A 25,625-nucleotide genomic window follows, 5' to 3' on the forward strand; every position below is an offset into this window, starting at 1 on the left:
ATATTTGATTGAAAACGTCAAACTGCATAACACACTAGAAAAGGCTGAATTAAGGGCCAAAGTTTAATAAATCCACACTAATAACTAAAGGCTACAGAGCTTATTTTTAAAACACCTAGAAATCAGAGTGTTGAGAAAATGGCTGGCTACGGCCCTTGTCCTCCTGCAGCTTTGTTGCTGCTGCCTAGCCTTTGTTTTGTGAGATAACCAGGAATAGTGATCCCATGCGTAAACAACAAGAATACTAAACCAATAAAACTAGCTTATCATGCAAATATTAAGGCATCTAGAAAGTCAGTTAAAATATATTGTCAGAGACAGAACATCTATTTCCCAGCGGACTTCATATAACAAAGGCTACTTAGCAGGGGCTGCATTCTACTCATCAGTGAAATATCATCGACCCTTTGTATGTCATTTCAGTTTCAACCATAAAGGAATTAGTGATTGTAAGAGCTGCAATTGCTGGTCTATTTTTTCTTCTTTCTTCAGTTTCTTTTCTCCTCCTGTCTTCCTTTCTTTTTGAAATTTGTCTCTTTATTTTATTTTTCCCTCAGTTGCTTGTTTCTGCTTGAAGGAAAGGCTCTCCAATTATGTTCAAACCATAATTTGGGACGTTTGTTGGCAGGATCGGTGTCCTATTAGAAACTTGAAAAGGAACCAAGCTAGCCCAGGTACCAGGACTGTTAAAAAGGGGAAAAAGGTAAGGACAGAGAAAAAGAGAGAGAGAGAGAGAAAGAAAGGGAAAAAAAAAATAAAATTAATCATGTTGTAAAAAGAAGAACACATATAATTTGAATCAAAGTTAAGCCATATCCATTATTAATAGCACAATAATAATATTATTATATTATTAGTAAGATAAAATAAGAAACTAAGTTTGTGCATATTGCTTGAGATTCTACTTCATAGTTTTCTCTGTGAAAGTATGACTCATTTGAGATAAAAATCACGGTGTTGATCTCAGTTACAAGTAGTATTACTGCTGTTTTAACACTAAGTGGACTGTTTGTTTATGAAACCTCCCAAAAATTTCAGACGCAAATATATAGAGCAGACACAACTAAGCCATACATGTGACACTATATAGCACAAGGATGTTATTTAAGAGCTAGTCAAATACACTACAGTGCACAGGTTGCTGTTTCCAAGAACACAATATGCAAGTTCAGTGGTTCAGCTTCCTGTACAATTTCCTACCCTCTTACAGCATGGCAGTTTATCTTGTCTCAGGCCCAAGATGAGCCTCCAAGATGTGTGGGTCCCCAGGGTACCTTCAATATTAAGAAAAACTTGCTTTCTTTATAGATTTTTCTCAAAAAGTATCAGTGCCTAAGGAACACTGTATAACACAAGGGCCCAATCATGTAAGCACTTGTAGCAAAGGTAGCCATTAAGTCAAGAGTAGCAGTAAGTACTATAAATTTTTCAACAAACATCTGAGAAAGAAAATGTTTTCAAAGGCAATTCAATGACTTTAGGACTTAAGTCATAATTTCAAAATAACTTTGTCACTGAGGAGCTTAAATCCCAATGACATTCACATGTTTAGCAGACAACAACCTGTAGCAGGTTGGTAAACCAGAAGCCCCCATCGTTTCCAAGATGGATACTCAAAGAAAGACCTCAGCTGCCTCTATTCAGTACCCAGAGCAGACCCTCAGCTGCCTGTTCCTTAAATGTGTTTCTGGCAACCTAGAAGTAACGGACTTTAGAGAAAGTCTTGTCAAATTTATTCAAAAGAAAACCAGCATCATTATGTCAGCAATCACTGCCCAACAACACCAGAACACTCTGTGCAAACACATGCTTCTCCACTTTTCATTGTGATTGAGTTTTTCTCCACACTAGGTGTTTCTACAAACACAACACCTTACATGGGAATTCACACTGTGATTAGACTGATAAGCTTCATGATAACACATCTGAAGACTAAAACCTCTGACATACGTTTTGTGGATGATAGATGCTGGAAGTTTTCTTTCTTTCCTATCTTTGGTCACCCCTCTGCACTGCTCTCTCTCTGCGTGAGCAGGTGAACTTCTGTAGCAGTGGGTGTAAAGAGGAAACAGGTCATTTTTATCTATTTTACATGGGTATAAAATAACCACATTTCACTTGGCAGATTTATGTAATCCTTCCTTATTTATGTTGCTGCCTAAACAGTAAGAAAAGAAGTCAACTTATTTTGTGAACTCCAAAGGACATGTTCTTAAAGGCTTTTGTATTAAAAGTAATATAAACAGCTTCTGTCATTTACTCCTGTTTGATACTCTTTACCTCTCTAAACTTGTTAACTTATTACTTAGATTCCTAACAATTAATTTCTGGTGCCGTTTGCGCAGTAAAAAGTGTAAAAAATTGCTGACCCCCTTGTCTCAATGACGATCAAATTCTGAAGGGAGTGGGACTTTGGTTTTTTCCTCAAAGAAATATAAAAAATATGAATATCCTAATTTATTTTAAAGTCCTGAAGTATGAATGTCATTCAAAGGGGCTGAAAATATTGAAATATGCACAAAGACTTAAACCCACTTATGCATGAAAGATTCGTCCAATATGATCTGATGAAAAGATTATGTTTCAAAAACAAAAGTTAAAAAATTCAGTAACAGAACCCCATTTAAGGGGCTTAATTTTTTCAACTTATGCTTCATATTCTTTCACAATTTAAAAAGCATTTTTGCTCCTTCCTCTTTGGATTTCAGTAATATTAAGAAGCAAATTCTGAAATCACAAACACAATGTAAATTGTTTTAAAGCACAGGGATTTGTAAAAATAGAGAATAGTAATAAAATATAAAAAGAAAAAGAAAAATCCCAACCAGTTTTGTTTCCTCAGGATCTGTCTGAACATACATTTTATAATGCACAGTTCTTTGCTGTCCTTTGGGATTTACAGTGTTTAGCAACTTTAAACAAAATAGAACATTAACTAAAAGAATGTAAATTTTATGTGAGGTCAGCATGGCATTCCGACAATTTCTGTTGCAAAGGCTAAATACACAGCTTCCATGTTATCTTTCTGAAGATTTACAGTGCACTTCAGTGGTTACATACATACATATGTGACTTTTTTCTTTGTTTTTCTTTGCTTTAAAGCTGACAGCCTTCTAATGATTACAGCAGGTGAAGAAATGCAGTCAGTGCTGATAAAGAACAAAGTACTATTTGTAGCAGCTTTCTCATCTACTATTTCATGTAGGAGACAGAGATCTTGGTTTTGTGGGAAGTACTCAATAAAAATAAGTTGTGGCAAATGACCAATAGGACAGTTGCTACCATATAACCTATAAATTTAATAGGTGTTTATTTAAACCTTTTAAGCCTCCCACCTTATATTAAGGCCATGACAAAAATGCAGGTTGCAACAAATTCATCAATGCTGCTTATGAGTCCTTAGGGGGTAAGAAAGCCTCTAAAGGCATGCTGAAGTCCCTGATCTACACGCACTCCCTGGGCAGCAGCTGGCCCCACAGGCAGCTGGGAAAGACAGGACATCCACGCTGCTCACTAGCACCTCCTACGCCATGATGTTCAAGGCTTGATGGCCTCCAGTTGTATTTTACAAATTAACCCTATCATACTGCAGTTTGATTCAACTCTATCTCCAGCCACCCTAGTCATGATACCACCACCAACCATTTACTGCAGACAAAAGAGGAAATCTGAATAAAAATTACTGAGGTAAATAGCACTAATCACAGCACAAAGCTCTGAGAACAGTTATGACATAAACAATAACAAAAAAAAAACCCTCAGTCTCTGCTAAGTTGCATATGCTGTCTATCTAACATTCTCACATACCCCATTATATTTGCAGTAAATTTAACTGAACTTTCAACTACCATTTGAACCAAAGCCTGTTCTGTGCTCTTGTGTGCAGCCAAGCCAGACTTACAGCCCAGAAGAGGAAGATACCCTGTCAGCTTTCTCAAAGCTACTCTGAAGTGACCTCTGTGAGCATCACAGTTTAGCTTCTGCTGTGGAAACCATATACAGTTTCTCTCCAGGGCATCCTAGCAGAAGCACGTTACTGCTGACTGCAAAGCAAACTCTGTCTGGAGCCCACATGGATGGCACCAGCAGGAAAGAGGAGAACACCCTTCCCTTCACCACACTATCTACCAGTTTGGAACAGAAGTCCAAACTTCCAGCCTTTGGTTTCACAAAAGCAGGGGCAATGATCCCTCTGTTCAACTAACTGCCTCAACTAAGTGCCACAGGGGAAGCCAAAACTCCTTTCATTGTCCAGAACATAGGCAACCTGATTGTCATTGCAGAAGTTCACAACATGTTCCTCTGCCCATGTGGCTTCTCCTTCTGATAAAAAAGCTCTGCATCTATGAGTGGCATAAATCAGATCTACCCTACCATCCAGCTCACTGTTCCTGAAGAAATCTGTAAGCACTGCACTGGCAGAGGTTATAATATAAATGCCCATCCCATACCTCCAAAAATCTGCTCTAGGCTAAGTTTTGAAGAAAATTACATAAGAAGTACCATCAGGAACTGCTATGAGAGTCAGACTAGTAGCCTTTGTGAGAGAGAGTATGATTTGTAGGACCACCTTCCTGAAGCATTATACCTCTAAGTAATTTCACTATCAGAGTTTTCTCTTACTATAACTAGACTACTCGTTGTGTCTTCAGTTCCCTCCACAGCAAGTATAACATATTTATCTGTTCAAATGCAATAAAATCACAAGGAAAAAGTCTGCAAGCATCCCACAGGGTTAACATTACCCTTTACAGTTTCTATTATAGTTTTCACATACTAATTCAATGAAGAGTTCTGCCATGATTTCCTCTTAAAAATGGTAATTGCTATTTCAAGAACCTCTGATTAAAATATCATTGGAAAGGACCACAAACAGTATTAATATTATGTGTATATACAGTCTGTTTTGGAAGTTATAATAAAATAAAGAGTATAATAATGTTAAGCACAATAAAAAATAAATCCAATTAGATCTAAGTAAATCTGAAGGATTTCAAGATTTTTATTTTCCACCAGTTACTACCTTCTATTACAGCTTCAGAAATCTGTGAAAGCATTCCATCATTCAGAAAGTACACCTAAACCAGTATTTCTGTCTTGCCCCTTTACTACCCTGTGCACGAATGCAGTAGCTTAGAAGAAGTAGATCAGATCATGCCAGGTCAGTCACTGGACAGAAAAGGTAGAAATGCCTTCAGTGTCAAAAGAAATAGTACTAGCAAGTCACTGAACTCATCTATCTCTGTACTAAGCAAGTGCTTGCTCACACAAGTACAAGGAACTTTGCCATTTCAAACTGTTAAGACTGTATGAGCTTTGGGAATGCAATTGTGCTAAACTCAGTGCCCTGGCTAAATTCCCATTTGTGTGTTTCTGCCAAAGGAATAACCACCCCTCCAGCATCTACATATTGTGATACTTCTGTTACCATTCTAAACTGGTGTCTCTAGTTGCACAGCTGTCAAATTTCACCTCCAAGGTGAGCATTTATTTCAGGACATATATTAAGTATACCTCAACTTTATTTAGGATGAATTTTATAGTTTAGCAGGCACATATCACTCATTGAGCAGATAAAGGAGGCAAAAAGGAATTCTGCTGTAGTTCTTATTATATTCACTTTTTGGGACAGTGTAAAAAAAAAAAAAAAGATCAGGAAAGATCAGGAAGAGGCCACAGAGCTCATTGCTAATAAAGAAAATCCTCAGCAGAGGAAGGGCCCAAAGAAATGATGCATGCCCATGCTGCACTCTGGACCATGCACACATGAGTGTTTGGTGCAGACACAGGGCTACAAGAGGTTTGCAAACACATAGGAGCTATGACCCAGTGGAGAACTGCCTGCCACAGCACCAAACCATGGAGAGCATGGGCTTGGGTTACCAGAGACCATTCAGTCACCTACAAAATACTGACTGTCCACTTTCCACATCTAAGCTGCTTTTTTTTTGCCCCCAAATGTTACCATTTCCACTTTTAACCTGTTGTATTATTTACCTTAGCACTTTTTTAAAATACAAGAGTTGATTTATCAAATTGGCATGACTAAATAACAATGCAGCTAACCCTAACTGCACCAAACAAAATAAACACACAAATAAAACCAAAACAGTGCAATTTTACTGCTCCAAAAGAAACAATCCAAGGTAAGATACTCAGGAGGTAGAAAACTAGAGTAACCAAGGGGTTAAAGATACAGTTCAGACTTGGGAATTCTCTATAATATGCTCCTCCTTCCCTAGCAGTGCTGCCAAAAATCATCTGACAGGAAACATAAGATTAAGTTTGTCCTACCTAAGTGAACAAAGAGTGCTCAGAACAGGCAACCAGCTCACTGCAGACCGGGAACTTTCCTAATCCTGCTGGAATCTGCCGTGCTGCTTAGAAAATATTACTGAAGTTGTTTTCTTTACTTTAACATCTTGCTTCTGGATCATCTCATTCATTTTGGTCACACTGCTGTTCTTGCTGCTTCTCCCATAAAGGCTAACTTAAAGCTCCAAACATAATCATGTAGAAAATGGACATTATTGATTCCTATGGTCCATTGTTCCCCCATTCCAAGTCCCTGAAGTTCAAGTTCAATCTGGAATTACATCATGTCTGGTTTCTCCTGGTTACCAGACAGCTTGAGACGTGACCACAGCTACAGAAAAAACAAACAGCCTTCTTCACGCTTCGGCTCCCCTATCAAGTCAAACATAAACTTTTTTTCTTTCTCTCGAGTATGCTTCAAGTATGGAGCATGGTTAATTTAGAGATTAAGTTCCAAATTAGATTATCTAATGGCATCTTAATGGATTGCTGACCCATTTCCTGTGGGATGGCAGCATGCAAGTCTGGCTTGAATACAACTAATTTCTGAGGAAGCGTTCTGAAGATGTTTGCCTAGATGGAGAGGAAACATAATGTTCTGCACATCTTTCTGCATTACAGAGTTAGGCAAAACCTCTTGAGTTAGAAATTTAAATTGAAAAAGACCATAAAATATTAGGTTTTCTTTCTACAAACACTTTTACAATCAGGATACTTCAGCATTTTTGCTCTTAAATTGTAATGAATTTATACTTCTATTCCAAAATACTGCCCAAGGGACTGGGATGGGGCAAAGGGGGGTGGGGGAGAGAGAGGGTGGGGTAGATGGTATGAACCATTGCGCTAACAGGTGTCTGCCAAAATGTGCTTGCCACAGCATAAATAGAGGGTGGTGCTGGGGGGCAGAAAATGATGCTTGTAAAGCTGAACACCCCTACAGCTAGAGCTGAGAAGGAAATTCAGCACTCTGAGAACAGACCTCCACTCAGCATCTCCAAGAACAAGCCAGCTGTTGTACTAAGCTCGTGTCAAGATAGCAGACAGAAAGCAGGAAATGCTAACTTAGTGCATTTGCCTGGGTAGCGTAAATGCGATGTTAAAGTAACGGTTAATCCATAAAACTAACACAAAAGGATTGTTATAAACATGAATATAAATATCAATAGTAGGGAATAAAAACATGTTTGGCAATAGCTGAATTAGAATGTACAGTTTTGCAATGAAAATTTACTTACAGTCTGTGAATATTCTGTAAATACTCAATATGCGCTAAAAGAGACCCATCGTGCCAGCTTTTATGAGTGGTCCCACTGGAATTAATATCAATGGTGTAATGAGTGGCTGAGATTCAGGCTCAAGCTCATGTTATCAGACTTAAACACATACACACATACACATGTGCACACAATCACACACACACTTTTTCTCACTCTCATGCCTTAAGTTTGCTTCTTGCATATGCTCTTGCTCTCTCACATAAGTGACTGAGGTTGTATTTTCCTAATTGAGCCATACAGAATTTCACAGCTTCCCCTCACCTTCTGTCTCTAGGAAAACAGTTATTATCAGAGAACTGTAGTTATGAAAAAAGAAGGTTGCTGTTTGTCGTTGGGTTTTCAATAGATTCTAAGTATCTTCTTCATCTGTCCAGCAAAAAAAAGTTACCTAAATGATCCTAAAGGTACTTGAGAACTTCATTATTTTCAGAGTGAGCAGCAAATACTTCATCTGACAGGCTTCTAACCCATATAACCCCCATTAAGTGTTGAATGTTGCACATAATCCTGCACATGAAAGAGATGAAAACCTGATGTATCACAATTATGCTGATTTCATTACAACACCTATTTAGAAACATGCCTCTACTGTTACCATAATTCATTATATATCAAGAGATATAAAAGATAATAATGTGCAATTTATTAATGTACCAAAGGTTAATGGGTTTTATCATGTTTATTTCTTTTTTTTTAAAAAAAAAAAAAACACCTCTCGTTTGTGTAAATCACTTCTAATTATTCTGTTATTTAATTGAGAAATAAGATGGGTTAATCTTACCTTCATGTACATGTTAGTGACCTAAATCTACATCAGCTGATTATGATTAGTCATAAAAGTCTCTATGAATAGTATAGTTATTCATTGCTCAAAACCACCACCACCTCAGACATTTATTATTATACTCATCTATAGCACAATTTTTTTTGTGTTAACCACTAAGCCCCCCAAAATATGACTACAAATTACATTTTCATTTTTAAAGCCTAAGATCAGTATTCCCTTGAATTTATGAAACCCATGCATTTGACAGCACAGCATTGTCATTCCAGGTGCTTAAGGCAGTATTCATCTTGCACTAAAGATAACCTCAATATGCATGGAGAAATGTTACACACGTGTATTGATCAAATGCTGTCACATATTCCTCTATAGGCCCACTAACACAGATACTGTAGCCCAATGCAACTTTTTTAGAGGTGGTGTAGGGGTGGAAATAATTAAAATGTTACCTTTGCCAGGTAATTCCCAATGTATCGTCACTGGCACTGGGGTATAAATGCCTGCCGTTTTGATTCATGGTCCAGTCACAAATTCTCAGCTGTCAATTGAAACCTAGCAGTCAGATATGGATTGAGCAGTACTACAGTTTTTAGTATTTAAATGAATACATGCAAACTAGTACTGTACATGGCAAAAGCCTTACTTTCCCAAGAAGTCACTTTAAAAGATAAAACAAACAAACAAAAATAACTTATTCTGAGAAATAAATGCCTACAGATTTGCTTAAGATAATGCTACTTTAATTCGCTCCTCTATTAATAAAGCATAAAAGAGTAACTAGAGTTTAGCACATAACAATTAGCTATTATTAGATTACAAACTGAGCTGGAATAAAAGGAAATGTTAATATTCAATAGCAAGGTACTTTAAGAAAGGAAATTAAAATGCTGTTTTCTCTAAGCAATGCTTTACATACGGTGTATTAAGTAAAGGTCAAATATAATCGATATCTTTTAGCATGCATTTAATGAAACACAGGAGACATGCAATCTCTAGAAAATTTGCTCAAATTAAACAAATTTTATGTCCTTATCTTGCTATTTAAGAAGTGTAAAGGTATTTTGTAATTGCAGTTTATTAATCTGGTGTTACTGAAAGTGGTATTACTTAGCAAGAGGTGATAAAATAATCTAATCTTGCTTTAGACTAAGGATAATAGCATTGAAAATACTTTATTGCATTTTAATATAATGAGGAATGTACTATATGTCAGCTGAAACAAATTCTTCCCAGATCCTCAAATCATCAGTTCTGACTTCATGGATTGTTCAAGCAACCTTCTATAGCTCTGTTTATTTAACAGCTGCCCTATAGTGTTAGCAGATTTATTGAAAAGATATACTGCTTATTTTTAAGTTTAAGGAAGTGGACTTATCTGACTCATGAAAAAACACACATTTCACCCTCTGTATAGTCATGCTGTATATATATTGCTGTACGATTATATATGATACAGCACTCTGAATTGAAGATAATGTTGTTGCTGAGTTTAATTGCATTCAATGGATTTTCATTTTAGCCTTTGGATAGCACATGCTACAGCAAACAAATTACAATAAACTATTTTCACAGGAGCACAATTAATTGAAGTCTTTTCCTGAAAAATACAAATGCTGAGGACAAGACAATATTGCAAACCTGACCCTGTCTGGCTGTTAGACTCATAAGCTTCCTGCTGTTAAGGTCTGAGAAATGGAAATGTTACTCTCTGATGTTTTCATAGGGATTGTTTCTTGTTTGTTATCTAAAGAACTCCAAGGGACCTTCTAAAGGCCAATAAAAGCATGACTAAACCACATGAAATTAACCAGAAAAGGAAGCATGCAGTCAAAAAGTTTGCTAGAGGTAACTGTGAATAATACATTAAATATATTTGAAGAAAGGGTAAGTAAATACCTGGTTTAGTCACTATACAAAACAGTACTCTAAACCTGGCTTTAATATTAAAGACATAGTAAAATATGTCAGCTCAGTTACTCAATGTACAGTAGATGTGTTTCTGCTGTAATCCTCAAGAATGTCATCTTCATTACTGATGCATATTTCAGAGCTTTATAACTTAGCTATAAAAACTCACTTCCAGCTGAAACACAAGACTGAAAGGTTAACACATGCCCCTTTTATTCTTTTATGAAATATGGAATCTACAAATAAAAGTTCTGTGGCTGATTAGAACCACAAAAATTACTAAAATTATAAACTTAGCGTTACCAAATGAGTTGTGCACTTAGGTCTAGCTCAAAAATCTGGTAAGTACTTAGACTGCTAAAGGACCCAACCGGATTTACTGTGTGGGGAAAACAGTAAGGGATTGATACATTTCATTTTAGTAAATCAGCTTCTGCACTAAATCATTATACTCTTCCCACAGTCTGTATGAAAACTTTCCACATATATAGTTAATATGTTAAATTTATCATTAAGAAAGGTCTAAAAAGCTTTTCAAATCTATTTCATAATGTTAATAATGACATACTTCATATTATATTGTCATATATATCTCAATACTATACATCTGAATACTGCAATGGTAAAAATAGAACATGGGCATTTTATATATGAGTTGTAGACACATGCACATGTATATGAAGATTCATGCTGCACCACACCTATAGTTAATGTAAACTGTAGTACTATTCACTGGACAAAATGTGCCATACTTGCAGTCCTGACACCACCTTGAAGAACTGCACAATCCACACATCTGTATGACAAGGCCAGGAGCACATCAGTTATGCTGAAAAGCACTTTCCCGATGTTCAGAACTGTTTCTTCACACTCCTCAGCAGGCTTATATAGCTGCTGCATTGTCTTTAAATTCTAACCTGCCAGGAAAATGGTTTCTCTTCCTCCCTCTCACAAAATTTCCTCTCCCAAATCACTCCTGCATAGAGATCAGAATGTCTAAGATTTAGAAAAATACTTTCAAAAGTATCAAGAAATATCATATTCAGAATCTCCATCCCTCACATGTGTTGAGTGCTTCCTGGGTAAAAGACTGGAGAAGCTTAAAAGAGCTCTGTGAGCTCTGGCTCCATTTGATGGAAGAAGATGTCTGTTCACAGCAGCAGTGGGAACACTGCCTTTGGAGGATGTCCTAACAGCCCACTAGGGAAAGCCTGGGGGCACAGACCTGACATGAGTACCAAGCTTTGGGAGGATGTAGGGCATTTTAGTACAGTATTTTGAGTGCTATATGTTGAAAGTTTTCTGGCTAGTTGTAGTCCTCAGAGTAACTTATGCAGCCTCTAAAATCATGTCTCTGTGTTAGCTGGAGACAAGGCGGCACATTCACTCTCATCCATAGTAAGCCATCTAAAAAAGTTTCTCTGCAGGACACGTAAAAGGGAAAGGCAGGAAACTACTTAAAGGCTGCTTGAGAAAACTTCAGTTCCTCTGTAGAGGGCCTTGAGAAATAGTTCTCATGAGACATTTAATAAATGCTGAAAAACATTACTAACTTTCTCAAAAACAAGCTATGAATGCAAAACAAATGACCCTATTCGGCGTGTGTTGTGGTGAAAATTCTTTCCTAGAAGCCTGTTGGAAAGGCCTGCTCTTCAGCCCCACAGCGTTATTTTCAGCAAGGCAAGCCACATGAACACCACTTCAGTAACACCTTCTATCCACAAAACATTATCACTGATTTTTTTATTTATTTCTCACCTAACCACACAAAAAAAAAGAACATGAGTCTGTATTCTGAAATGGAAAAGGATGCCCAGCCTTGCAGCAGATGGGGAAACTTCACAGGCAGCCCAGTCATTTCCTGACACATGGAGATGCAGCAACATGTCCTTACTGCTGCAGTCTCTCATCCCTGAGATACATCCTCACTGATAAACTCATGGAGTAATGGAGAGCACAAAGCCCACTGTAACTGTTTCTCCAGGGAGGCAGTGGAACTCTTTCACCCACCTCAGCTGCATCGTGGGATGGGGCCACAGCCCAAGCAGAAGCAGAGCTGTAGGCCTAACTCTTCCACCTGTCTTAAAGACGTTCACCTCCCTGTTCCTGTCCCGCCCTCTGTAAGATGCCAGGGAACTGACTGTGTTCTGCACTTTCCAGTGCTGTGAGACACACTAATGTGAAGTTCTACGCAAGAGCTAAATTTCACTCTATCTGCCTGTTCAGTTTAAACTGGGCATCTAGCAAGCAAAACCATGCAGCAGAGTTTTAAGTATTCAAATCTTGTGTACATTAAAAATCCACAGTGGACAGCTCAATTTTAGTCATAGTCTGAATATTTTTTACAGCTTAATATTTAAGCAGGGTTTATATTCTCCTATTTAAAGTGTTGCTGTAGAAGACTAACATTCATTTCAAGCTTCTGTGATGGCTAGTAAAAGCAGTCATAGCCATCACAGAAGCAGATATGTATTTTGGAAAGTGTGATAGGAGACTGTGCTATAGCTTCTGTTAGTTGAGAAAAGTCCATAAAAATTAATATTTGCATATTGTCATTGTTTGACTGAAACTTCCTTTAAATGTGTTTCCTTTCCAGCAAGCATATGTGAAAGGTGACCTCTTATCCATTTACATACCTCCCTGGTGGTCATGTGACCCAGTTTTACGTCAAACTGTCAGTTGTGATAAGGGACACAATAAGAACAGCCTAACTGTTGATAACCTGTTTCCTGGCTTTACTGAGAAGTTCTGTTTAAGAGTCCACTTATGCTCTTCTTTCAGCCTTCCAATGAAGCAAAAGCAACATCCACCCAAAACGTTTTAGAAACAGACACTCTGTGTTCAGTGGACATTAAAGTTTACAATTTGCATGGTGAATAGTATGAAGAGAACTCCATTTTGAACTGTGCGATTCAGTAACTAAAGGATGCATCTGGTAAGAACAACTTCCTACCAAAGAGGCAGGGCAGCCTGGTGTGTAGGAAATAAAAAGCTATCTCCAGTTCTCTGATTTTTCATTTTAGATACCGTAAGTATTTCTTATTATTAGGTACATGGCAAATGTCTTACTCATAAACGTCCAAGCTGTGTGAAAATCATGCACACCACACACCACACCCAGAAATTCAAAGCTCTAGTGAAATCCATGCCACTGGATTAATCTGTGCAAAAACTGGTAAAGTTCAGTAGCTCCTCAGTAACTCGGCCAGCATTAGTTAACACAGTTTACTGTAACAGGACAGAAAATTCTAGAGGTCATTGTCTTTACAGACCTTAATAGTTCTCTCGTTTATTTACATTTTCTGATTAAAAATAAAATCACCCATAAAACTAAATAAACATCCAAGAAACAAAACCTGTCAGTTATCTATCTCCTTCATTACAATAGAAATTTGTGAAACTATTCCTCTGTATTTGCAATAAATACTAATATCTATCTTCCTGTTCATCTATCTTTTTATATTGTTTACACAGGTAAAGTGCATGACTAGTATTTCTAGCAAAATTCTAGCTTCAGAATCACAAACAACATTAACCTGTCTCTAAAAACATAATAAATTCACTGAGAACAGTAACACAAGGAGGCTACAGAAATGCCATCACATAACCATGAGAATTCTGCTCCTTAAGACATCGTTATTGAGCTAATGATGCCTCCATTAAAATTATTTAGCCAAAAGAATGGAGGCACAGCCACAATCTGGCAAGGGACTGTGTCCACTTGCAGAAGATTCAATTCCAGTGTTTCCTCAGTTTGCTGCTTCCTTCTCTAATCTACGCTTAGAAACTACAAACATTCAGTAGATTCAAATTAGAGAAAGAAGGGGGGTGGGGCAGAGAGAAATGCTCCTATATAATTGTGAAGATTATCTAACCTTTCTGTTATGTGCAATTCATTTAAGATGTTTCTCAGCACATATGATGAGCACTGAATAATAGATCTAACTTCATAATATAATCCCACCAGGCAGTAATAGTAATCTTAAAAAAAAAACCGTCTCACAAAGGTACGAGCTCTTATCACCTTCCTTGCCCTTTCCTATGGTGCCCTCCCTGCAGTTACATTATCAATACTTAACAGCTCTCATAAGCTAATGCTGAATAAAGAAAAGCAAACCAACTGGTCATTAACAATTTGTAATAACAGGGGAGTGGGTAAGAATGACATGAGTTTTTAACAACAAAATTATAAGATAAAAGTGACTTTCTAGATGCCACTGAACAAGAGGCATGTTTTGTAACTCTTCATGTCACAGTATAGATATACCTGGCATTTCAAGGCAAGTAACAGGGACCAAGACCCAACAGCAACTGCAGCAAAAAGTGGACTGCATAGTTACAATTCCTCATTACAACATTGTCATTCTAACAAAGTAGCATGCCACGTTGTGACAGTATATTTTTCACTGTATCCAGGTCCATAAAAGCAAATAAACTGCTCCCATTGGTGCTATTATGCACCATTTTTCAAAGTTTTATTCAGTGCTTCCCATCTAAATCTAACTATTCCAGGGAGGTTGAAGTATAAATTGTTTACTGGAAGTTCTAGCGAACTATCACTTTGTCAAAAGACTTTATGTAAATGCCTGTTGCAAAATATATGTGTAACTTTAAAATTTATTGTGGTTACTGCAATTTAAACAGGCTACATAATGGTTCTTTTTAACAACAATGAAAAGTACTCAACAGTACATGCCAATATCTCTCATAACCAGAGAGAATAAATCTTCATAAAGACTCCTCCAATGAAGTAAAAAAATTTACCGGTGACAATATTTATTCTTGAGGGGTCAATGTGCATTACAGGGTATGGTGAATGTTTAAAAGACCTCTCTGGAACTAAAACCATTGGCTTTCTAAATTAGAATTGCTTTCCAACAGTACAAAATGATTGATTACCTTTATTTCATGTACCCTCTGATTTTTCTTTTCATTCATCATGGGCTGCTTTAACCAAATGCATTTAAAATCTGCCACAAGAAGAGTGGTCTCTTTTAAATTGTTGTAAAGTAATGAAAGGACATAGTAAATCAATCTCATTTCTGCCTTACCGAAGGATAACCTTTGCTGTACAAAAACTGTTTAGACAATCTCAGTGCTCTACCACACTCTCTGGGTAATAAACATATATGGCACTGTCATCTCAGAGATGCCTTTAAAATTTAAGTGAGTGAAGGTAACTAATTAATTAGAAACTTATATATACACACTTATATGTTCATATTTGCTTAATATGAAAAAGCTTGTTGTTAAAAGTTTTCTTTCAAATGGTTTCAGCAGTACATACTATTCACTGATTTTGTGTGTATTTATATGTGCAAGCATCCACACATGTGCCCCACCCTTAAAGACACTCAGGTAAACATACACATATATCCACTGCATAAGAACAGAAGAGAATTCACAGCAAAGACAAAAACATGACACAGTTTTTGAATTTACTATATAGCTCACTGATCACCAGTTGGTGCTCTTGAACTAATGTAACTAGTCTACGAAGCAATATACTTTAGAAGGGAGAACACTGGTTTCACACACTGGCATTGAAGAATTTTTCTGCTTATCAAGTGCATGTGAGACCACCTAATTTACTTTCCCCTTCCCCCTGAGCCATCTGGACACATGTTTTACCATGAAAGGGACTATTAGACATAGAGATGTAAACACCACAGACTGTGATGACCCTTGAGATCCTTCTCACTTTCATGTTCTTACAACACTGCTGAAATCTTCAAATTTATATTCATCTACACAAAGGCAAAAATATAAAAAAGATGCATGAAATGAGCAGTGTACAGTTTACATGCCCATAAACTCAGCCAAGAGAAAATTAAGCGTGCTGCCACTGCTTTCTGGCAGGTGACAAGAAGTCTATAACTCTTTCAATGAACTTGGATGAAGGTGGATTGGGCTTAAGCAGTAACAAATTTGCAGAAAAAAATGTGTCTAAAAACTTGTAGTGAAAAAAAAAAAATTGCACATCCCCACGCTGTTGATTGGATGTCAGAGGCTTTTCAAAGGACACTGTAAAACTTCACATGAAATCCAGAATTACATCCAGTCTATTTAAAAAGAGACACGTGTGTATTTTAAAATGCAATAAACATATACAGTGTATCTTTATAAAATAACCATGTTATAGTAATTATAACACATTTCATAAGAGAACAATCTTTGACAGGTTTTAAAAAAAAAGCAATACACCAGGAAATTCACTGAAAAATAAATGGTTGGTGAACCCACTAATTGTCATTTGGTATTTTCATAAAAGTGTGCAGATGTTTCCAGTTAGGTCTCACTGGTTAAAAAAAAAAATTGGCAAAGCATCAACTATCTTGAATAAATAATCATCTTTATGATTTTTTCTAAGCTCTGCATGTGGTGACCTTTAAAACGGACATACTGCCACCTTGCCCTGGGAGTGGGTAGAGGTGGAGAGTTCCAGATGAAGCATGCTTCAGTTGCACCTCAGCAAACACAAAACAGGGAGGTTTTACTGAAAAATGAGACAGTCATGTGTACCAACTGTTAACAGGAACTCAAGCCTGAGAAGAAAATATAGTATAATAAATACCAAGGACTATTTAACAGCCCTTTTTGTTATTGCCACATTCAGCTTTTTTCTTTATAACATTTTACATGCTATTGATTTCAAAGTCCTCAACTGTTAAGATACAGGAGCAACAGAAACACACATTACAAAATATGTTCTAAAGGGTTTGAATTTATTCCTGTTACCAGTAATGTAGCATTTCTGTATATGTATGGCCTTGCTATTGACTCCAGCTAATTTGTTTGTAAATCATCATTAATCTCGGCTGTATATTTTCACAGTTTGGGTAAACACTTCATTTGCATTAAATTTACAGCATTAATGAGATGTGAAATTTAAAATGGTACTTGAAACATAAATGATGTAAGAAACCAGAACAAGAATGTGGTTTTACCATGTTTGAAATCACCAGACCAATTTAAACCTATTAAACTATAAATGATTGCATTGAGAATTTGGTTTTGTAACTCAGCTTCTAGAACTAAAATGAAGAAATGTAGGCTTACACATCTAGGGGAAAAAATAGTTTTAAAATAATAAGTTGGACCTTTAGCTGTGGAAGTTTTGCGTATTTTTTTTAACTCATTTTGAAATGAATATTTGCTGCTTATACATTTCAATCTGTTTCTTAAAATCCTATTACAGAATAAGCATTCTTGAAATATAAGCGTCTTGAAAAATAAAATAGTTGAAAGAAATATGATTAGAAGTTCCTTAATATGGCACAAATGTAAGAAATCATATGCTAAATTGACATTTCTCAAAGGGTTCAGTTGTTTTGAATACACTTCACCTTCAGATGACAAATACTGAAACCCTTAGAATCCCAGTCTAATCCAAGATAACAGTGGCAGCATGTAGGACGGTAATATTGCAAAACTTCTCTATATCATTACACCTATGTGAAACTTGCCCACCTGTTGCTGATGTAGGAAGGATGGGTCTCTTGGGCCTAGTCCCACATATCGATTGGCTTGGGATGTGCCTGAGGCTGTGTAGGCTGATTAAGGAAGAACAAAACAGATTGATAAAAATGCCAACCTATCATAACTATTACCCTGTGAAGGTACAGTACAAATATGAGAGATCCAGAGTTATGATTTTGCAATACATAGGATGTGTCTGTGGTATTCCTTTATTTAAAATTTAATAGAGTGCAAAAGAAAAATTCCACCAAATTGGGAAAGCCATGTAAAAATTCCTATAAACTTCAATGGAAACTGCACATGTAAATCATAATGATGTCTCTTGTTAAATAAAAGTTGCTCTGATTTGTGGTTTTATTTTAAAGCAATTAAATAAGATACGTATTAGAAGGAATCACGGGCCTGATTCTCATTTCCATTACACCAATCTAAGGCACCAGTGAAATCACTGAGATTACAATGTTGAGAGAAAATATTAGTGCTCAGTTATTATTCTTACTGCTCTGAAGGCCCATCACAAAACTGTAGAAGAACAACAATAATTGGAAGCAACAGTTCATTTTGCATAAAATGTGTCTTTACAGGCCTTTGGAAACAGGTTGTAATCAGATTAGCATTTTTATCAGAAGGGAGCTGGTTTTTACTGTGCAATATAATATTAAATATTCAACTCCCCTATGCATCAGTAAACAGCATTTTCCTATGGGGACAATTTTAGAAAGTCTCTCACTGTCTGATACAAAAGATTGAAGAAACACATTTCTGAAAAGAAAAGCAATTGTAGGTGATGCTGGGATAAGTTCCGGGATATGGATCCTTTACCTATAGGTCACACTCCTATCTGGTCTCTCTCAATGATTTCTAAAAGCCATTACCTTCTCATGGCTTTGGTGGTACTTATGAAGCAAGGTAGGTGGCCTGACTTCCCAGTGTGGAGATATCCACACTGCAACTTGCAGCATGACAACCTGGAAACCTGCTAGTAGACAAGGCAAAATTACTAAAATTGAAAAGCCATACACAAGGACACCAGTGAGGTGCTGGATGGGAGTATTTACTGAATTGGCCTGTTAGTATTAAAGTGACAAAGCAAATAAAAGCAAATGAAATCAATTAAATTTAAAAAGATTAAAAAAAAAAAAAAAGAATGTTTTATACAGTAAACAGACTTTAATGAAAAACTGTCATAAAAATTAATCAGTTATTAGAACGAAATTACGGTGGAGGTTACAGGGTTCCTCAAATAATATCAATTCCTGCTGTTCTTTCTCATTCAAAACAATTTTGCTGTTGCACTTCAGAATGAAAAGCAGTGCTAATCAGTTACTATTTTGTTTTTATCAGACTGATAATAATGATAACTTATTGGCCAAGCATATGCTTTGTATATCTCTCTCTATATATATCTTGAACCAATCAATCAGTTATTGCAAACAGAAGTAGAACTAGGCCATAAGGTATATTTAGTCTTGATTTTTCCATTAAGTTAACATTAGCACTCTGTATGGCAGGCCTATTCTGACTGATAATACAGTTTATATGTACCCATGTATAATTTATCTATCAGCAGGACATGATCCCTCATTATTTGCTGTTTTCTTCATCAACCAGATACGTTCCTTCATTTTTTTGCTCTTACAGTTACCAATCTAGTTTCAAAAGGCTTTGCCAAGCAGATAAGACTATTGCATTGCTCTGAAAACCGTAATACTGAACATTCACCATTTATACACTACCTCGTTTTCAGAACTGGCGCATCCTAATAAAATTTGTATATTGAGGATTTTTCATTTTTATTTACGTTCTGTAGTAATGGATGTTGGACCTTTAGGCAAGTAGTTATTTGCACAGTCCTGTGGAAGCATGAGGAGGCCTTATTTCAAATATCTAAGCAGAGATGTTCTCAGGATCATGGGAAATCAGGTACCCAAGTTCCAAGAAACTGGGTGCCAACTTCATTTGAAAATATAGTTCAATTTTTTCCCATAGTAGTATGGCAATCCCATAGTAGTATGGCAAAGAACAGATTCCTGTAACAATTAATAATATGGTCAGATTACCAGAAGGTATCCCAAAGCAGTTCTGACATTGTATTTGTTCTTTTTGACATTTGTACTGGAAATCCCAACCTCATTTGAGACAGCTATTTAGGCCAGGGACAATCACATCAAACAGGAAGCAGTATGAAACCATGAATACTTGAAGCTATACATCAACTCAGTTTTCTCCGTTTTCTGTTCTGGACCAAAAGTTTAGAGTGATAGCTTCCTGTTTGCTGCTAAAAATTCTTAAAAGGCACAAGAACTGTACCACAGATCACTAGGGAGGATATAGATATACTCTACCACCTTTTACCAGAACCTCTGATGTACTGAAAGAACAGCTAAAATGCTTCCATCAATCTATCTGCATAATTATTTGTTTATACTTAAACAATAGTTTGTCCAAAAGTTACTACTATCCTTTTATAATAAAGGCATAACCAATTTTCTTCCTTTACATCTCAACCACTCCTATGCATTTGAGTCTATCTCTGCTTCACATTCTAATGAAAAAACTTAAAAGTATTAGAACACTTAAGAAACATATAGTTTATGGTCTCCATTAACAACAGACCAAAATTTAGGGACTGGATTCAGAGCTCAAGTACTACACAGACCTAAAGCAAGTAATTTTAATGTAATGGACCCTAAAGAGTTTAGTATCTTCAAAGACTGGCAAGTTTCCTTCCAAAGTGTATGTTTGTAAGTGGTTCCTAGAAATCTTCTCCACCCTGATGAATATGGGTAACACTGGCCATCTCAAACTCAAATAAAAGTTCAATGACACAGAGCACAAACGCAGAAAGCAGTTAAAGTAGTGCATCACTGAGCACTAGTTTTTGGAAGAAATTACCCTATACATAATAACACCTGTGCTCTTATTTCCAAAACTGCAATTCCATTGAAGATGACAGGATAAAAATGTGGCCCTTGAGTAGTAATTAAGAACTTTAAATGTGAAAGTTGGGAGGAAGGGAAGAGACAACAGTGGCTCTGCCATCCATTGTTGCAATGACAAGGAATTAAAATTTTCTTTTGCCACATCAGTTGTTTTTTTGCTAAAAATGACACAACCTATATCAAGATGCAATTGTCATAGCTCGGATCCAGTAAGTGTTGTAACAAGGCTTGATTTCTGTAGGAAAGCTCATTGAGGAGCAAATCATCCAATCTCTGTTTGGAATTCTGTCTGCAGGTCACTGTAAAACCTTGCTGTCTGGGTGTGCTTCTCAATGTCTTACCAATGTCCACCTTAGATGAACAACCACGTTTTCTTTCTCTTGAATAGTGGGCAAATATGCAGGCTTTTCCCTTTCTTTCTGATTGTCATGTCACAAACTTTGGTTCACGTAACATGATGGTTGAAATTTGGGGAGGAAAAGCTTCCAGTCATACCATGTTTGCTCTCCATGTAAAATGATGAGCATCCACTTGGTCAAATAGTAGGAAAAGACGCCTTTTTCTGGCCTCAATTTGAAATCATATCGAATCTTCGATGGACATATTTTGTTTCCTAAAGAAATACTTACTGGTTGCTGTAGGTGAAGATGCCTCACCTTCAGTGGATGTAGTGATGGGTTTAGTATCTGTCATGGTCAGGGTCACAGGTCGCACCGCACTGTGATGGGGAGAGGGTGCCAAAACTGGAGTAAAATGGCCAGGCACTTTCCCTACTACTTGACCACTGCTGTTAGGCTACAAAACAAAATCAAAAGAATGCCTTGTGAAATATACACATTGCATTTAAGGAACCTACCCACCTATCTTAGGGTTTTCCAGAATGCCCATCACTATAATACCTGCTTGCTGGAATGCCCCATTCTAAAAAATCCACAAATTTCTATGTGGTATTTTCAGCAGGCAGATCCCTCCTCAGATAGGTAGCACATGCTTTTAAATAGCAGTACTTTTTGGTAAACTTTCTTTCTGGATGCAGCATGCATCAGATCGTTTCAAAATATATTTGCTGTTTATGCAGTGGCTGTGAAGTGAACCACAGTAAATCCCACGATAGCAGGATTAAACTGAGTAGGCACAACCCTAATGTATGAAGTATTAAGAGCAAATGAATGATGCAAAACTTCTGTTTTCACATGCCATACTACTCTGGCTTGGAGCATAACCAAGCCTTGACCACAGTTGTCCACAGAGATTACGCATACTGGAAGGCTAACTAATAATTCACATTTAGGACTGGGGATGAGGGTTAGGATACAATTCACTATAATGCACATGTCACAACATCTGGCCAAAAGCCACCTACCTAAAACACAGAAGTATTTAATAATAGGAACTCTGCAAGTCAAGAGCATTACAAAGAGAACTCTTTCATAAATACAAGAAGCAATCTGCATATGACCTGATGATACAGGTCATCATTCTACCTTCTGAATATAGGCATATCTGAATTTGGCAATGTTGACAAGTAAGTATGTATGTTTATCCAATGCTTAAACATGCCTTAAACATTCTGCCTGACTGTAAATACTCCAACGATAATTAACTTGCAGTAAAAATTAGCAAGCAGTAAAATTTTTTTTCAACTGTGGCTGGTAACTTTTGTCTTAAACTGCTTGTGTGTTCTGTGACTCATAGGTACTTTAAAGTATAGCCCTGCAAAGTAAAAAATACTGGTAATCTTATTATCAGAAGGATCTTGTCAAATTTGAGGTAACTCAGACTAAAAAAATGGACTGATAAAGGGCGTTATTCAAACAATACAAGGAAAGGTTAAAAGAGGTAAGCATGTCTATGGTAATGAACTAACAACTGGTCCAAGACAATTACTGCAGGTATGTGCAGAATATAAACACACAGAAGAGGAAGGAATTATTTGGAAAGTACAGGAAGTATAAACTCTGGGTATTGGAATAAAATAGAGAAGGAGGAAATTTAAAATTAATAGCTGGAGAAACTTCCTGGCAGCATGATCTACTAGACTTTTCAAATGCCCCCACGGGAGAGTGCTGTTCTTTAGGACATCTAAAACTAAGCTAGAAGAAAACACTAGAAAACATAAGTGCAAATGGAGACCAATTTTATATTATAGGAACATTGAGCAGTTAGCAGACTATTTCCCTCACTAAAACCACAAGCATTTCAACGAAAAATAACAGTAAAAATGTATACTAATGAGAAGTGGCTCACAAAATACTCCACTAAATGAAGAAAAGTCACCCCCTAAACACAACTATATGTTTCACTAGGTGGGAGCAGGGCTGGGGAGAGGAGAGACACAGAATTCCCCAAGATCTTGCAAATACAGAAACTGAATGGTATTTACCACTTTTTCATTTATGTTCCTAGCTGCATAAACTGAGAAATTAATACTAGGCATTTAGTAATGGGAATAAGGTCAGCTGTCAAAGTAGCTTCAAAATAAGAAAGCAGCATGGATTCAAAGGAACGACAATACATTTGCAAATATCATGACTTCCCCAACTGGCATGCTACATTAAGTTTTATAAACTAGCTAAAACTTCACTGTTCGATAGAGCTCCCTTATTATGTGTACTTGAAATGAAAATGATGTCACAGAATATATACACAACAATTTCTAGAAAATAATGTGGCCTAAGAGTTTACTGAGCATCTGCTTGCATGCTTACATGAGCAATGAATGGGTCATAAGCAGGAGACTCACTCAGTAATTACTAATTTAATTCTTTCCTTAAGAATACAAATTACATCTCTATACTACAGCAAACACTCATATAAAGTATGTGACAGTAAGTCCATTGAGATCTACTTTAGCAGTAGTTTAGGGAATTTTATTTTGTGGGATCTATTTTAATGACCTGCAATCCTCTAAAACCAGGTACCTTGGCAATCAAAATCTGACTTGACCTGCATTAGAATAAAATGAAAATTTTAGCTAACATAAATTCAGAAAATCTCTAAGAAATACGAGAAGTAAATTTCCTATAAAAATAAGCCAAGATACTTTAAAACTTAGAGGCCTTTAAAAAATTTTATTGCATACTGTCACATTTCTTCAAGTATCTTCTGACTGCGCTTTATGATTTATTTTGTTTTTATTTTTGTACTATCTAACATCTATTTTTTTCCTTTCTCAAGTACTTTAACTCTGTTTTCACATCTGTAATAAAACATTTGATTTGTAATTTTGCAGCAACATCAAAACTATATTGTAATAACTGTTTGGGTGTTATTGTTTGGCAAACACAAGAAGGGATAAGTACATACAAGACAGAGCTTGTTGCACCATGACTAAGAACCTAACTTCTACCCATACTAAAAGTTTCCTGTATTTAAATTTTTAACTAATCTCAGTTGAAGGTGAGCACGTCACTACTAGGGCTTCTACATACATGACTCTTCTTCTGCAATTCTAGCTGCCTTTCAGCAAAGATGGAAAACTTCTGGTCAGGAATAGACCTCTGGAGTTGTCAATTCGTAATCTTATTGAAAACTGGCTGCTAGAAATAACTTCTGTGGCATCTTCTCATTTTTAACTTTTTCGGTTATATCAGAAGATATTTTAGCATGGAAACTACATATCTATTTAGAGAGTATCCACTTGAATTACAATTGCAAATATTTATAGCACATCATTTAACACAAATTAATTTTATCCTTATTTAAAACAAGTTTTAGGTTCTAGTTCCAGTTTTTCCAGAAGAGATTCTTAATGACAGATGCATTACAGGTGAAAAATCAACTGTTACCATCAACTAGGGCATCAATATGTCTGTGTGATGCATTCCCAGGGAGACGACGCCTGAGGCATAAACTTCAAGCAAATTGCATGGAGGCAGCTGTGTTAGATAAACAAGCTGTGCATTTGAAAATAGGAGAGGGAAAGAAGCAAACACAATGAAGGTCTGGCAAATTTAGCCCAATTTATGCAGGTGTACATTTTTCTATTGTTGGATTGGAACCTAATTTGATTTTCAGATCTGTATTACATTTTTGGGCTTTTTAATTCACACCATCTTGAATTGTCACAAATTAATCCATTCATGTGTTCAAAGCCACAGACGAGTTGTATTATCTGTCATAGCTGTAGCGTAACCTGACTAAGAGTGTCAGACTGTTAATATCTGTTTGTGTGCACTATGCACACTTTCAGTTAATCGTCAGATCTCAAGTCTGAACAGAAAATAGATATATATATGTACTGTCTTAAAATCTGGATTCACTGTACTCATTTTTCCTGCTGGGATTTTACTAATATTACTTGTAATACTAATATTTTACTAATATTTACTGTTTATTTTACTAATATTTACTGATATTTACTGTTTACTAATATTACTTGTAATCAGTAATCAATCACCTCCTCTCAGACTTCCGTTTATATATTTGCCAAATAACAGCACATTTACACCTTAGGTCTTTAGTTACATTTTAGGAGATTGATTTTTCATACAGCTCACTACATCCAGTATTAACAAAATCTTTCTAATGTCACATTGAAATGGCAGCACTAACATCTACAGATGAGATATCCAAGCATAACAGAAATTGGACATGCATATTAAATATCTAACAAACTATTAAGTTGCTTAAATGATTAAACAGGTTCAAATTTACACGGTATTTCTTTTTTTTACAAAATGTTTTTATTATAATTCCAAATTCTAAATAAAATAATTCAAATTTTCCTTGGGCTCTCAAATACAAAGCATCTTCAAAAAATAAGCAACAAAGGTGGAAATCATAATCCTGTGCATTTTCTAGGTAGAGCTACGTAGGATACTGTGTTAGGTGCTTCAGAAAGAAGTTTCAGGGCTTAATAAGTATTTAATTATTCCAGCTAACCACTATACTCAGAGCATAATATATTTGCATCTCAAA

At 36.3% G+C, this 25,625-nt stretch overlaps 1 protein-coding gene across 14 annotated transcripts in view; it reads right to left on the reverse strand.

The window, feature by feature from the left end:
- Positions 1-540: 540 nt before the first annotated feature.
- NFIB (nuclear factor I B) overlaps positions 541-25,625 on the reverse strand; it is a 167,242-nt gene continuing 142,157 nt past the window's right edge. For 3 of the 14 annotated variants that reach the window (XM_057406262.1, XM_057406265.1, XM_057406264.1), the window contains exons 9-13: positions 21,335-21,500; positions 17,755-17,837; positions 8,826-8,914; positions 7,551-7,625; positions 541-683 (exon numbers count right to left, since the gene is read on the reverse strand). In XM_057406262.1, coding sequence (XP_057262245.1) covers positions 554-683; positions 7,551-7,625; positions 8,826-8,914; positions 17,755-17,837; positions 21,335-21,500 — 543 coding nt within the window. In that variant the 3' untranslated portion in view covers positions 541-553. The remainder of the gene's footprint in view (positions 684-7,550; positions 7,626-8,825; positions 8,915-17,754; positions 17,838-21,334; positions 21,501-25,625) is intronic. The other 11 variants (XM_057406263.1, XM_057406267.1, XM_057406266.1 and 8 more) reach the window with 8 other exon arrangements.

This window comes from Pezoporus wallicus, unplaced genomic scaffold, assembly GCF_028554395.1.
Source record: "Pezoporus wallicus isolate ANWC-B61680 ecotype Strahan unplaced genomic scaffold, APGP_CSIRO_Pwel_v1 contig_2132, whole genome shotgun sequence".
Lineage (NCBI taxonomy): Eukaryota > Metazoa > Chordata > Aves > Psittaciformes > Psittacidae > Pezoporus > Pezoporus wallicus.